The sequence below is a fragment of the Hippichthys cyanospilos genome, chromosome 13 (assembly GCF_059441005.1).
Source record: "Hippichthys cyanospilos isolate Australia breed blue-spotted pipefish chromosome 13, RoL_Hcya_1.0, whole genome shotgun sequence".
Lineage (NCBI taxonomy): Eukaryota > Metazoa > Chordata > Actinopteri > Syngnathiformes > Syngnathidae > Hippichthys > Hippichthys cyanospilos.
The window spans coordinates 11,177,879-11,194,325 of NC_142381.1; the positions used below are offsets into that span (position 1 = coordinate 11,177,879).

The 16,447-nt window shown below is 38.9% G+C and overlaps 1 protein-coding gene across 1 annotated transcript in view; it reads left to right on the plus strand.

The window, feature by feature from the left end:
- The window catches only part of ccdc88b (coiled-coil and HOOK domain protein 88B), a 48,989-nt gene that overhangs the window by 1,833 nt on the left and 30,709 nt on the right, over nt 1-16,447 (plus strand). The window contains exons 2-12 of the mRNA XM_088432300.1: nt 642-790; nt 1,690-1,798; nt 7,389-7,458; nt 7,615-7,673; nt 8,942-9,025; nt 9,699-9,839; nt 10,975-11,120; nt 11,611-11,692; nt 12,978-13,136; nt 14,949-15,095; nt 16,172-16,355. Of these exons, the coding sequence (XP_088288426.1) occupies nt 642-790; nt 1,690-1,798; nt 7,389-7,458; nt 7,615-7,673; nt 8,942-9,025; nt 9,699-9,839; nt 10,975-11,120; nt 11,611-11,692; nt 12,978-13,136; nt 14,949-15,095; nt 16,172-16,355 (1,330 nt within the window). The remainder of the gene's footprint in view (nt 1-641; nt 791-1,689; nt 1,799-7,388; nt 7,459-7,614; nt 7,674-8,941; nt 9,026-9,698; nt 9,840-10,974; nt 11,121-11,610; nt 11,693-12,977; nt 13,137-14,948; nt 15,096-16,171; nt 16,356-16,447) is intronic.

The following is a 16,447-nucleotide window of genomic DNA, read 5'->3' on the forward strand; positions in this document are numbered from 1 at the left end:
TCACCGTGAAGCGCTTTCTTAGCAGGGGCGCGCTTGTCCCACCTGTCCACACGGGGGTAAGTGGCTTCTGTGTGGTGCCTTGTGCGAAAAGGCTCCCCGTTTCTTTTGTTGTTACTCTCATCTAAACACAGATGCTATGGGGCCAAAGAAAGCTTTTTTTTTTTTTTTTCTGGGAACAATTGCAACAGTGATATAGAACGGTAGTCCGACTTATGAATAATCAGAACTTTTTCGACATTTCTTTGTCAAGAATTGTGAACAAAAATATAGATAATGGTCAAGGGATTCATAACAAGCAGCAGTTTCTTAAAAACTGCCCTAGTTATTGCCATCCCAGTAAAAGTTCAAAGTTAAATTTGCCTTACCAAAATCTGCTAACTTAATTTTAACACACAATTATGCCCACTTTTACGATTTTGCTTCCAGATTCATAATCCACAAATAATACTTACTAATCAGAATACCATAATAATATTAGTGAGGCAATATAGAACAAATGAAGGTAGAAAAAATTAAAACTAGTTTTATGTCCCCTAGTCAATGGCCACTGAAGCAGAAAATCACACATCATAAATCATTTTAAACTTGCATGGACAATGGCAACCCGTTCAGGTTTTTTTCAGATTCTGACTTTCTCTTAGGTTCATCTTTTTGAGAAGATGGTGGAGATGGAGATCGATGTCCCATTCCATGGCCAGTACATCGAAGTGAACTCCGATTCCAATAATTCCCGGGACTGCTACCTCAGACTGACGAATGGGATTTTCCTCAATGAGGTCATGAGGATCATGTAAGGCTTGTTTCCAACCACTTACATGTCAGGCTGCAGTCACGCAGCATGATGAACAAGTAGTTATCACGTTTTCTTCACAGTTTACATTTGGGATTCAAAACCCTGCCTCGGTGGTGTTTGCATCCAGTTAATCAAAGGCCAATTAGTCCATTTTATAGGTTGTTTGACCGTATGTGCGACCTGTATTCCTCGTGAGAAACCATCCCCTTAAAAAATGGATGAAAAAATCAAATATAATTTCTACGCCAACCGGATATTCAAAGTCACCAAGTCTAAAAGGCTAAAAAGGGTAACCTCGCAAACAGATAAGAACAAAAAAACATAGCACAAATATACTAACATGTACACATTTGAAGATTTTCCTTTGGATCATTATTCCACTTAAAAATAAGTTTTATTTTCTTACATAAATGTAATACAACATTTATCACACTCACATTCATAATTCTTGCATTGTTCTACAGTCACTTTGATAAATGGCATTAATTCCACATTCCATTCATATTTGCAACAAATATCCAGTGAAACATGAAATGGGTTCTGCATAAATGGTGCCCTGTTAGTCATCTCTCTCGATTTCCTCATCAGCGTGTTAATTTTTTACCACATTCAAGCCATATCTTTGCGATTGACAAGACGGGATCTTCGGTCAGGAGTTGGCAGAAGGCTGATTAATTTGGCCTGACTTAACCTCGGTTATTTCAACAGCTAATTGCATGAGGATTCTCACTGGCAGCGTGTCGGCCTCATTAAAATTTTATTCAGCGACTGCAGAATTCCACCACTGCATACAGATTCTTTTTCATCTGGGGCTGAAAAGTGGCAACGAGCCGTTTGATCAAGCTGCAGTAAATACACTTCCACATTGACGTGACGCCTGTGATTGTGTGTCCCAGAGACCCCAACCCAAGAGTGGAGAGGTTGTATGAAAGCGACATGGATGACTACATGCAGCGAATACAGAACTTCTCCATCTTAAATCGACACTTGCGAGCCTTCTACCAGGTAGGGGAGAGGTCCCTGGCAAAGGTCAAGATGTTCAGAATCCAAACCATCTGCGCACCCATTGCCCGAGTGGCTCCAATAATAGCTTGCAAGCAAGCTGGTGGCATCAGGGAAAGCCATGATAGATAGAATCCAGGCGGTGAAAGAAAATCCAAGCGCCCCAAATCTTGAGCGATCTGAGATTTTGTTAACTATATGTCCTGTTCTTAACAAGTAGTAGACAAGTAATGCAGCCTTACCTAACTTATTTAAGAATACATATCAACATCAACACATTGTTACCATTACCAGGTCTAATTGCTGCTGCATTCAATCATACGGCCCTGTTTATGTTGCTGGGCTTGAGTAAACCGCATTACAGGTGGTGAGAGTACATTGACTGGATGCCCATTATCATTGAAACGGCTATTGTGTGAGTATTTGTGATGTGACGTTCACAAACGGACCGAGTGTTTTGAACAGCGAGCTCTTCAATGCGAACAATGGGAACAGAGTCTTCATAAAGAGTCGTTCAACCCGCACGCCCACACCCGCCTCCCTACCTTGCTTCTGGTGGAAGCATCATTTTAGAATATTAGCCCCATATGGAGCGGGGAAAAAAAAAAGCTCCCGCATAGCTCACTGCTTTAGCGCTACAGAAGGGAAGAAGTTAGAACACAATAAGTCATGGAGGGACAGAGCGGAGAGGGAGAAGTAAACAACACCAGCTTGTTGGAAAAAAAACGGGGTAAAGGTGGAGAAAAAGCGCTGCCAGCTACTCAAACCGGTGAAAGAGTGTAATGAGTGGCAACAGGCTAGTTTTGATAAGTGTAATGGCACTTTTGTCATTACATCTCAAAATATTTTTTGTCAGGTGCAGTCTACAAACATGTGTTGGCCAACGCATGTTAAGCGATTTGTTGTATGTAGAATAAAATGTTTATTATCAGACTTTCCACAGTCAAAATGAAGCAATGCTTGACAATGTTATCAACATGTTTAATGTACTACCCGTAAAACGAATTAAACCCACATGTCAATAAAATTTTGAATATGTTAGACACGTCACCACTTAAAAGTATCACATAGATTACAATATATCATTAGACCCCTTGAATGAACGGCTGCCTTTACAGAGCCAAAACTGTACGTGTTTCCGGGTATCCATGCTTTTTTTTTTTAATTAAATAAACTTTTGATCTTAGAATCGCTCCTGGCTGAAACACTGGCATAAATTTTTACAATTTTTACCTCACTCAAATAATTCAGTGTTGTTCAGCACACTCTTCTCTCTGAGGTATGATATTCACAAGAAATGTATTTCCACTTCACAGGGACTCAAAGGATTATAGGTTAGTAACTAATGGGTAATTAGTTAATGAGATTTGCTTTGCCAAAAATGCATACGACATAAAAGCATTTCCAGATGAAAAAGAGGTGCAGCAGCTTTTTTAGGGCAAGAGCCGAAACAACTTCCAGCTCATTATAAATAGAAAAGCCTCTTAAAAGGCAGAAACATTCTTCTGCTAAAACATAACTCAAGGCTACAAGGGAGAGGGAGGCATGGAGGAGAGCGCTCCTGGCTGTAAGGTTGCAAAAACAGAGAACAAGATGGAAAAGTGAAGCAACTATTAGTCTCACTACAAGAGCATTCCTCCTAGGGATATTGTAAATAGTTGGAAGTGCACTCAGGGGATGACAGAGCATTTGCACGAACAAGAAGATGAAACAGAACATTTCCTTTCTCCATTATGAAGCAAATTGGGTGATTTGCTTTTCGCTGCCATTGTGGTTGGTGGAAGGACTAGTATGGAGGACAGGAACAGATAATCTGTCTTTTTTTTTTTTTTTTTTTTGGTGCAGGGTGCATGTTCTGGTGTCATTTAAGGAAACTGCCCTCTAATTTTTTTTTCGAGGAGGATCGACGAGACAAAGAGAGTCCGCCTGTGCACCAAGCAGGCAGAGTTGCTAGTCACACAACAGAGGAACAACAGTTTTTAGGGTTTCACTTCCTTATTTACAGTGAGTCACTCATGTTATGAAAGCTCAGAGCAATACACTGGTGATAACTCATTCAGATTAAATCAACGTAAACATGCTTTTGACACTTAGCCTCAGTCCAGATGATACTGTTTTTATGACATAAAATATGTGTTAGGGTCAAGTAGTCTTTTCCTGCCCAATCACTGGGGATTCATTATAAAAGTTTACTACTGAAAACTTTTAACTTTGGCATAGCTTGAGCTCTTAATCCTTAGGGACTGTCAAGTACGTGTAGCTTTAATCCTATGGACCTACTGTATGCCCACCATTTATTGCCTTAGTGTAGTAGTGAACATTTTTGAATGAAAACAATGCTAGCCAGAGTATATAATGAGCCATTTTATTCATAGATAACCATTAGATAAACAGGACCCCAGCTTTCTTCCATGGTTACTCTAACATAATCATATTCATATATTCATATTCATATTCACTAGGGTGAAACTTAACCCTAAACCTAACCCTAACCATACCAGGCGGATGAATGAATGTTCTCATTAAACAACAGTGAATGTTTGAACCTTGAAAACTCTTTAGTTGTTGCACAAAAATGGAAACTACTACCTAATCACGTACTCTCATGCACACCAGGCTTATGTTGGGGAGATTTTGCGTCATTGACAAAAATACCAATTTTTGACAGAAATGACAACTTTGGGATTTCCACAAAAACAACTTTCTTAAAGACTTTACTTTTATTTTCCAGCAGCCAAAAGGTTCAAAGGTTTTAATCAAAGCATGTGAAAATAAGGGAATAGTTGACGATGCACATTGTTGAAAGTGCCAAAACGTTTATCGAAACAAGAGAGTTCCACTTGGCAACATTCAAATTACTGTACCTTTGTTGCTTCCAGCTTTTAGTGAGCACCCAAAAGTGACATTTTGATTAAATTGTATAATGTACAGAGGAAATCTGGTGTGTATAAGTGCATGGTTCTCAAGCGCCTCCAATCAGCAGCGGGCCAAACAGAAGATGATGCGATATGGAGACCATAATGTTACAGATGGATTTTAATTCTCATCACTGGAGCAGCCAGAAGCCTCGTGGAACGTTGATTTTTAAACGCAGATCTTAAAAGCGGTTGATTATTAGATTTCAGGCCCAATTCCAAGTCTACTCATTTGCTATTGAAAAGTGCCCTTCCACTAGCGATGTAGGCTGGCAGATACTAGCGTGTAGCATGGCATCAGATAATTGCACGTGTGCCAGCCAAATCGTAAATCCGTGGCATAATCGCCGTATTGATGATAGTGCCAAATGGCGATGTCTACATTACACAAAACTAGACTTTTGACTATCTCGTGGCAGAAGGAATTTCCTTCGAGCAAAATGACAGCAACAGCAGTCTTTGACACAAAAGTGTTAAAATATCCTGCTAGATGTCTGGTTGGCTGTACTACTGCATCGCTCATGCCCTGAAGACGCAGAAACCTCAAGTTGGGCTGACCCAAAGGACCTCGTCTCTCCGTACATTGCCTCTGGAATAGCGTGCACTTAAAACATGCAGGATGCGGCAGAGTGAGCAGTAATTGGACCCCCCTGCACTCCCATGATTGTGTAGCCATGGATACAGGAGGAAAATGCAAACAGGTGGTAGAGCAGCAAGCCAAAATCAGGCTGTGGCTCTGTGACAATAAGCATTTTTTTAATTAACAGCAAGATAGTTTGGTCATCATCAGTGAAGCCCACGTTCTATGCTACATGGGAAATCAGCAGTTTGGAAGGAGGGACACATTTTTGTCTGTCTTTAGTGTGAAGAAAAAAAAAAAAAACAACAAAGAAAAGTTTTTCCTGCCAGAAATGACAGGTTTCTGGACAGGCAATGTATGACACCATCCAGTCAGATTTTGTCAGAATTTGCCAGATTTGTTGAAATAGAGTTGGCAACTATATTATCACACTATCTATCACTGCCTAAACGGGTTGAACAAAACAGACAAAGATTCATGATATTCATGCCAGGTATGTCGATAGTGGCAATATCTTATCCAACACTAAGCAATTCTGACATATTACAAGCACAAAAAGTATTGATTTTTTTTTTTTTTTTTTTGCCAAGGACACTAGCTTATTAACTATGCCTAGCTTGAGACAGGCACTCACACATCTTTCAGTGTTGCCCGATGTGTTGGAAATTCTCCCTAAGGGAGAGTTGGTGATCTGTATTCACAAGTATTTTCCTGCAATGTTTCTGGGCTGGGGGAAGTTGATTGGCCAAGCACGACCTGCACAACATCTCATTCTTTTTTTGATCTTCTTGGTGGTAGATAACACCTCCAAATAACAGCAAATGGCATGATCATGATTATTATTATTATTATTATTATTGGCACTAAATATTTTAGCTAGCTAGAATTAGCTTTAGCAAGCTACTTACCTATATACAGTACCAACTCCTGTTTCCTGTGGAAGAAAAATTATTGAACAAAAGTAACGTTGTTAAAGTGCTGTACATGTGTACTCGTGGGAGTGAATGCTGAACATTTGCCACATGCTGGCACATCCTGCATGTCTGCTCTCAGTGAACCGGCATTGTCATCATCATCATTATAAACTTTCCACCAGTCTGTTTGTGTTGGAAACAAAGAGAGGCAGTTTTGCTTCTCTAGTACTTTTCTAAGTGTTTTTTTGTTCAGTAGAACAGATTGTTAATAGACCAAAGTGAAGCACATTCTGTTGCAACAGAGAGACTCATGATGTCGTTAAAGTAGAATAACTTCACAAAGGTGCTCCTTCGTGGTCAAAACATAGTTTGTTTCGAGGCAGTGGCAGCAATTGAATCATGCTGATATCTATCTTGCATCAGGCTCCATTGACATTGTGTACATCTAAAATGTGAACACAGTGCTGACATGGGTGTAAAACTAAGAGAAGATTTCCATGCCTACAGCCCAATTTTTTTTCACACAATATGTGAAAGCCGGAAGATAAATTACGCTTAAGCTTTTGGCATTTCTTGATTTATTTTTATTTCATAGTAAAACGATTGTAATTGAAATATTCATTAACCTTGTTATGTGCTTTTATTTTTGTTTTGTTTTGAATTTTTAAAATGTCTTTGTTTTTATTTCCTTTTTAATTAAAAAAAAATCATAACCGTTGAAAATGTTGACTCTTGAATTTAGTTCTTTTAATTCTCACACACTCATAACTATAACTTGGATTTTCAATAGTACAATTTCAATGTATGTCACAGCTGTCACTTTGGAATCTTTTTAAAACCGTTTATCAATTATTATTATTATTATTATTATTGTTAATTGATTATTTCATGGAATAATCGGGTAATCATCTCTGTCCCCAGTTTTTTGTTCAACAATCTACTCAAATTGAACACGAGTTGACATGAGTGGATATTACAACTACTCGTTATTTATTGTCTTCTATAGACCCCAACAAAATTTGCCTACGCTAACCAGCTAGCAATTGCAAATAACATTAGCACACTTGTGATAAATAATGCAAAATGTATATTATAACTGCAATAGTGTCCATACATTTAAGTAACTTAGACATCATGTTAATTGATAAACAGTACGTATTAATCACCTATGATTTTTTTTAAAGGAGAACCTGCAGCAGCTGATATTGATGCCTCTCCCAAATGTCGCCATCTTGGGCCAGGACCCCTTCACAGGTACAAGATAATCACATGCCTTTCTGTGCTGCAAAAAAGCCATTCAACTTCATTCACCAGTCCTTATCATTGCAAAGCGCGACGGTGATAGTGATAAAGGACACGATGGCGGCGATAATGATAATGATGACACTTACAGTATTTCTGTGCGTTCAGAGGCAGCTTTGGAAGAACTGAGGCGCTTGCTGCTGCTCCTGCTTGGATGTGCCGTGCAGGTGAAACAACTGCGTTTGTGTTGCCACGTGTGGCCATTATAGGAGCATGAATTGTCTCTCGAGACCAGTTTGTTTACTAAAAAGTGGTTTGTGAGAACCTCTCTGCTTTGATCTCATTTTCACAATAAAAGTTTAATTGAAGACAGGGAAGAGTTAACTGAATTACAAGTAGAATGACTATTTTCATGCTCGATTTTTCATCACACCTCTCCAGTCTAGAATGTGTGTTGATATCATGGCACATGCCTCCATGAGAATAATAGAATTAACCAAACATTAGGGGTCTTTGGGTGGAAAAACAAATGTTGGCATTTTTGCTGATGTGTTATAGACAAGCATTGAGACACTTGCTCATTCTTGTTACATGAAGTTATAAAGAAACATTTTGGCTTTCTGCAAGGTTTACGAGTGTGTCTGTGGGGCTGGGCAATAATTTGAAAGTGGCGGGATGCAGGATGGTTCACAAGACATATTTACAATATTACTAAATTCTTATCTGTAGCATTTGAGCAAGTTAAGCACAAGCTATGAATATTTACATTAAAGTGCACCTTGGTATACTTCCCAAAAGTACTTCACTCTTGAAAAACTACAATCCTGATTTCATTAAGCGTGACTCTGTGAAGAGGTGAAATGAGGCAAAGTCAAGAGCTCAGGGAGTGGAGTGTGAGCTAAAGCTGTCCAGTGAAGCACTGAAGCCTTCAAACCTTTCATGGCATTTTGAAACTTGGCATCCAATCGCCATGGAAAAACTAGTGGATTATTTAAAAGAAAAGAAAATAGGCTACAGACTCTGAAACCGCTTTTCAAGCAAAAACGTTTGTTGGAGCAATTCATCAAAATCACTTGAAGATTAAATGGCTACTTGGAGTGCCTCACTTTTTTACTGTGGTAAAATGTAATTTGTCATTTATGGTTTTTAAGCTTTAACTGAAACTTTGAATAAGTTGATTGAAGCAGTATGGTTTGTTCCATTAATTATTAGTGCAGTTGCCATTGTGGTTTATGAACAGGTATATTTACAGTACATATTGTATGATTTGATTTACATCATTTCCCAAAAAAATATATTGTATATAACACACGGTAAATATTTGAGTGGGCCCCTGTAAACATTTGAATGGACCTCAGGCCACTTTGTGCAGCAACAGCTGAGCCCAGGGATTTACTGATTGCTCCAAAAATGTGTCACGTACTGCAATAAAACATTTTTCTGTGCCACTAGTCCACACACCTGATGAAGTTTACTTCTTTTACTGTATCTGCAGTGTGAACATAAAGAGACATTCATTCAGCAGATCCAGTCTTTGGACATTAAGACACAAGCTTCGCTCGCCGTCTGCATTCAACAGGTACGTTCAGGTGCTGGCCAAACGTAATCCACAATGACTTTAATATTATTCAGAGACTGACCCTCAGTTCCGGAGAGATTTTCTATGGGGATTTTTATTCTTTAAAGGATTTACCAAAGCTTTTTTTTTTTTTTTCTTTTTAACTGAAGCGTGAAAAAAAGAGCTCCTTTTCATTCTAGCAGCAGTCTGCAAGGACCTCCACCTCTGTTATACATGAACCTTTCTCCCTGTTCTCATTTTCTGTCAAACTGTCTGTTTCAATAAAGCATGGATGCCAATTGGGCATTTGGAAAAAAAAAATCACCAAGTGAATAATTGCCCACATTACAGAAACAGCATGTTGCAGAGCAGCATGACTGAATTACAGTAACAGCAGGTTGCCCATGAGTCTTTTTCGTTCCAGGCTTCTTTGCCTCATAAATCAGTGGTGAAAAGGTGTCCTCCCTACGAGGAAAGATGCACCCCCACTTACTGCTTATAAGTCGCACCTGAGGACATTGCATATTTCCCCTCCTTTCCAAGTGATCATTTTTTGTATGCATGAGTGTGCCATTCATGGATGTGCATAGTTTTTCTTTGATGAAAAAAAGGTTAATCTTACCTGGCCTTCCACGCTGCTGAGTGAAGAATTAATTCATTTGCGTCCCGCCTTGACACTGTGTCCTCGCTGCAGGTGACTCAGGATCCACGCTCAGTGCTTCCCCTCCAGTGGGAAGAGCTGCTGGAGGTTGAAGGTGCAGATCTAAAGTTGGTGTTTTGCACCATGGCCAAACAGATCCAGAGTATGCTAGCCCAGAGAGACACACACCTGGAGGTATAATATATAGATATAATACAATATAACCACATTATACTTCAGTGCTGTGTAAAACTGCTACCTTGTATACTGTACATCATAACATATTGTTAGATTGATAGTATACCTCTGCAAATTTATGGTTCATTACACTCCAATTCTCTTGTTCACAGATTTTTTTCTTTTTTGCAAATATATCCTCCGCTATTTGCTTAACAGCAGCAACAAAAATCATATGTAATCACAGTCAATCAACAATATCAAATATTAAATTATAGAAAACCACCCCTTATCACGGGAGTTTAGTTTCAGACCAAAAAGCCCACAATGTGTCGCTTCAAACACTCCCTCTCGTCGCCCCTCTTTCACGTCATCACCCCGGGACACTTCCCATCAAAACCAGCGTTTACAGTAAACTGAGGGTACGGTTTACTAAAATGAGCGAATTTATTAGTAAACTGAGCAAATAGATTATTAAACTGAGAGCACAGTTTAGTAAACTGAGCAAATGGTTTAGTAACCTGTGCGTATCGATTAGTAAACTGAGGGCATGGTTTAGTAAACTGAGCGAACGGTTTAGTAAACTGAGGGTGCAGATTAGTGCAAATATTTTTTATCATACCCTGACACCAGAGGGGCTCTCTTTTCAGCAGAAATTTACATCAATCTTGAAATACTGATACTACTTCCTGTTTTCAACCTTATTCTTTCAAATTTACAGTGTAAAACGAGTGTGCTGCCATCTTGTGGCCCAGAGTGCAATTATACCCAAGATTAAATGTAGATTAAATTTACTTTGCCAGTTTTAGCAGTAAAAAGTTAATACTTTGTCTAAAATTTATTGGTAACAATGATTTTTCATGTAAAATTAACATATTGAAAAACACATTGCTCTTGCTGTGGACAGGAATTGGACGGCCATCGCATTGCCTAAAAGAAATTTTTCTTTTATCTCATAAAAGTGCTATAGGAAACGGACAAATAAATTAAATTCTAAGAAACAACTGTGGGTTGAAATGTATAAGTGAGTCAACAGAAGACGTAAAAATAGCATCTATATCCCCCCAATATCACATGCTCGCATTTTCCCCGTCGCTCAGCCGACTGAATTTCTCATTGCTGACACCGTCACTCTTCCCTGACCCCCACCCAGCGCATCGCAGAGTTGTGTCGGGAACGGGAGGCCCACGCTGACTCACCCTTGGCGCCCCTGGGTGATCATAATGACCAGCCTCCCCAAGGTCTGGCGCTGCAGTTGGCAGACAGCAAGGCCAAAGTCCGCCACCTGAAACAGCAACTGTGAGTGTGCTCACATTAATAAGCATACATAAAACAGGAGCACCTGCGGGTGCTGCATCACTGCCAGAATAAAAATTTAGTAGGAAATCATAAGTGAAATATGTTTATAATCATGAGTGTAGCAGCCCTTCTTTGCTAACCCCCTTAAAACGACTCTGATTCATTGCAAACTCAAGCTTTTACATTTTTTAAAAATGCTATTAAAAGTCTCCTGGGCAGTAGACCGGCACGACTGCTCTCATTGATCAAAGTTGACTCCAGTTCAAATTAATTACCTCTGGAAAAAGGGTAATGTGTCCATTAGCATGGGTTTATTTATTCATTTGTTTGTTACTTACTTCAGTGATTCCCAAACACCACGCCACCAAATTTCACTTTCTATAATTGCTCATGCACTCTGGCTTTTTCATCACTCGTCACTTTCATCATTATTTATAAACTTCAAGAGATTTCAGAAAAAAATAAGTGATTGCTCCCCTTTGTCTTTTAGCGATGATAAAGGCGATCAGTTACTGGACTACAAGCAGGAGATTCAGATGATGGAGGAGCAGCTCAAAAAGGTTCAGAAAAAGGTTTGTGTACTGCACATTTTAAGTACTTATCACAACTGAAATGTACAATATCTTTAACAACAGTACGTGGACTGAACTGTCAGTCATTAGGGGGCATAACACATGTATTAATACAGTATAAAGCATATATATATATATATATATATATATATATATATATATATATATATATATATATATATATATATATATATATATATATATATATAAATAAATATATATATATATATATATATAAATATATATATATATATATATATATATATATATATATATATATATATATATAAATATATATATATATATATATATATATATATATATATATATATATATATATATATATATATATATATATATATATATATATATATATATATATAAATATATATATATATATATATATATATATATATATATATATATATATATATATATATATATATATATATATATATATATATATATATATATATATATATATATATATGTGTATGTATCATTCAATCATCCATCCATTTTCTAGAGCCGCTTATCCTCACAATGGTCACGGCCTTGCTGGTGCCTATCCCAGCTGCCAGCTGTCTTGTGGCAGTAGGCGGGGGACACCTGAACACCCTGAAGTGGTTGCCAGCCAATCACAGGGCACACAGAGATGAACGACCATTCACACAGTCAATCACACCTAAGGACCGTTTAGTGTCCAATACACCTGCCACGCATACAACAATGCGTAGTGTCATAGAAAGGGTAGCAGAGCTGCATTGTTATGGTGGTAAAACCATTTACATAACAAACACATGAAAAATAAATAGTGGAGCAACACACGACGGATATTACGGCAGTTTAGCTTCTGAATCACATTCTGTAGCTGTGAAACTCTTCTTTGTTTGCATCAGCACCAATTCAAAATAAATCATCAATTCTACATAAAAATGTTTCTGTACTGCATATTTTAAGTGGTATTTTCCCTACTAGAAAAAAATATACATTACTCATTGAGGGCATTTCTATTCCCTTCAGTATGGAAAGCTGAATTGAGATGTCGTTTGGAGTCACAAGCATGGTCATGGAATAAATTTAACTTGTATCTTGTGGCTTGAATACAGTTTACATGTAAACATAATGACTGAGCTGCACCTCAGAGCGCTTTCGATTCTGTGAGGCGTAATGTCAATTTGAACATTCGACCTTACTCGAAAAGTCAGGCCTCTTCATATCAGTTACACGTTTCACTGACCTCACCGCCGCACTCTATGTTCTGTATGTATGCACACGTCTGCAGAACCGCTCCCTGCAGAACGAGTCTCGGGGTCTGCGTGCTCTGCGGGACGAGCTGGATTGCGCCCGTGAGAGAGCCGCGAGGTCTGAGCAGCTTCAGAATGAGCTGCAGAGCTGTAAACACAGACTCCGCAGCCTGGAGGTGACACGCACTCAGCTCAAGGTACACACACACACACACACACACACACACACACACACACACAACACACACATTACTTACTGGACCATTCACACAGAAGAGCAAGCAAGCGGAGCAACATCATAACATTGTTTGGCAGCAAAATTCACCCCACGAAGCTGCTTAACTGAAAAAAAAAAAAAAAAACAGTAGAAAGTGTGTTTGGTCACAAGAGCTTTTAGTCACACATGAGATTTACTTGGCTATGCTTTAAGTCGTGCGCTCACATCACTGTGAAACACCATGCTGTGTCCCTGCTGTCACCTTCTCACTCTGCTTTCATTCTTTCTGCTTTGGCACTGCATCCCTGTGGCAGCCCAGATTAGCACAAAGGACGACTTTCCTGCATCCCTCTGTTTAGGCGTCACTCTTCACAAACATAAATTAAGAGTCCAGAATTCAAGCAATCTCTTAAAAGACAATCAATCATGTGTCAAAAGGACAGATATTGAATATGAATACTATGAGGAACTACAGCATGGTGGAAAGTGTATTTTAATGAGAAAAAATAACACTTAAATAATATACTTTGTAAAACGTACAGTAATAACCGTAGATACTTTTCACTTCAATGGTCATTAAGCATCTCTTTCACCAGATGCGCCCTGGCCACCTGGGGGCAGTTTGATACTGAAATACAGATATCCATGCAGCTAAAATTCACATCACATAAAGATATGTCAGTGAGTCAGTGTTACATTATCTGTCCATGTGATGCTCCACAGATTACGTTGAAATACCCATTACCAGAAAGGATCTGTGTGTTGCCCTTTATGTGTTAGCATTAGCGTTAAGGTAGCAGACATACACAACAAAAAATTCTTTGTTGTCTGGGAATGCCAACAAACAGCTAGAGGCCATGTTCCGTATATGCCAAACAGCTGCTTGTGATGAAGTCTTTCTACTTCTAAAATTTCAGTGGAAGGTGAGACGGCATTGTGTGTGTGTGTGTGTGTGTGTTTTTTTTCTTTTTTCTGTTCAGAGTCACAAATGAACTTGAGTCTATTCCATCTCGGAAGAACATGAAAACACCACACGGAAGAGAGCTAACCAACCACGAGTTACAATTTTTTTGTTTGTTTTTAATGTGAGGTTGGATTGGATTTATCCATTCATCTATTTTCTTTAGTCACTTCTCCTCACGAGGGTCACTGGCTTGCTGGTGCTTATCCCAGCAGTCTTTGGGCAGTAGGCAGAGGACACCCTGAACTAGATGCCAGCCAATCACAGGGGAATGGATTAATGCCATTTCTATTCTTTTCAGTGGGGAAAGATGATTTGAGTGTTTTGTGAAATACATGATGAATCATTTCTCAAATTAATTGCCAAGACTTTTCTAAATCATGTAGTTCACGTCTAAGTCAAGTTGAGGCAGTCAAATACCAAGTCAAATTCAAGTAGATTCTTTCATAAACGTTAGGCTTGAAAATCCCAACTCCTAAAATTGACAACTGTAAAGTCTGAATCGAGTCATGTGACTCGCCCCAGCGAATATCAGTAGACACGTCATAGTTTGTGGTTGATTATTTCACTCAATCCCTACAGGGGGCAGTAATGCACTCTATAACGTGGATGACATCAACCCAAATATTGAATTTGCTACTCTAAAAACGTTTATATTTCGGCAATGCTAGCAACATTCTGATGCATTTAGAAATGCATGCACACCGATAAAAACAAACCGTCACATTACACACTGTAATCAGGTGGGTAGATTTTCTCAAACCTAGTCATTGTTTACATAGCCTAACAATAAAATGACTATACTCTTTTTGCATGCGCTGCCACCTGCAGGAGCAGCAGCAGCTGTGTGCAGCCCTGCAGGAGACCAAAGCTCTTTTGGAAGAACAGCTGGCCGACGCGAGGGCCCGATGCTCCGCACTGAGGGAGCTGGAGAGGGACAACCTGCTGCTGCGTCAGCGGATTATAGACGTAGAAGTGGTGGGTACGGCCAAAGACATACTGTATATAGGCCAATACAGAATTGGAGGACAAAAAGTTACCGGAATTAAAAATAAATAAATTAATTATTTAGAAAAAGATACCATGTACAGTATTTTATTTGTGATGTTTTCAAGAAAATAGCTAATATCAAGTCATTGATCAGTCACATTCATTTACATCTGCAATTGGAATGCTTGCATACCCTTGAACCAATCACAATGGGTTACCTATAAGGACCCATTGTTTTTTAAATGCCACTGTTCTGTCATGATCAGAAGTGCAACTGCCTACATGCTCATCAACAATCATGGCAGTCATTACCGCACAGGTAGACACACATGCATTGATTGAAGGCCACCCCTGCAAACGCATGACCTTTTGCACATGAAGAACATTAATCACTGTTAGATTCCCACTGATCTTGCTTGTGTGTCACAAGGTTGGATTGCTTCTGACTTAATGAGGAGATCAGTTCTTTCATAATGGGAAGATGCACTTATAATTTGCAGCAATTTCTGTATATAATCATCATGAATATGCATTGCATAATTGTTTATAGTGCAATCAGTTCTCCTTTATTGGCTTCATGCAAACTTTTAATGTTTATTTTTTGTCAACAGCTTTGTGAATGGGGTTAGGTATTTGTTTTAAAAAATAATGTTTGTTTGGGCGCCGATTAAATGAGCATGTGCAACACAGCTGTCGGGTATGGGATTTGAATCTCAGGGAGCTAACAGTCTTAAAACAGCTTGCAAGATATGAAAGTAGCCTTACTTGACCCCGCCTCCATTTATATCAGCAAGATAACATGCAAGTGTGTAGTTGTGATAGATACTTGCAGAGAATGCTGTCCAACTTCAATAAAATAGCAGCACTAGTAATACAAATACAGTACTACTATACTAGTGATATAAAGCAAGCATTAGCATAGACATTAGCCCATGCTGATGTACTATTGTATTTATACTGGCAGTTTATATGACAAAAAGCGATGATTTTCAAAAATAGCATAAACTTCAAACTCCCCTTTTTGTAGTGAACAGGTTTCTCTCAAAATGTCTTCCCTTATGCAGGAGCGTGACACGGAGAGGCAGCGTGTTGACGAGCTACTGGAGCTGAACATGAGCCTGGAGGCGGACTTGCGGCAATGTAGTGGCGGCACTAGTGCCGGCGTTCCTGCTACGGTGGCTGCCACGCCCCTCTTCCGCTTTCTCCAATCGGAGGAAGAGTCTGACGACGACCTCGTCGAGCTGATTGGTCAGAATGCCCGTTTCTCTGCACCTTGTTGTTTAAGACATTTTAATTAACTGATAACAGGAAAAATATTGTGAAAGGATCACGCCTGTTAT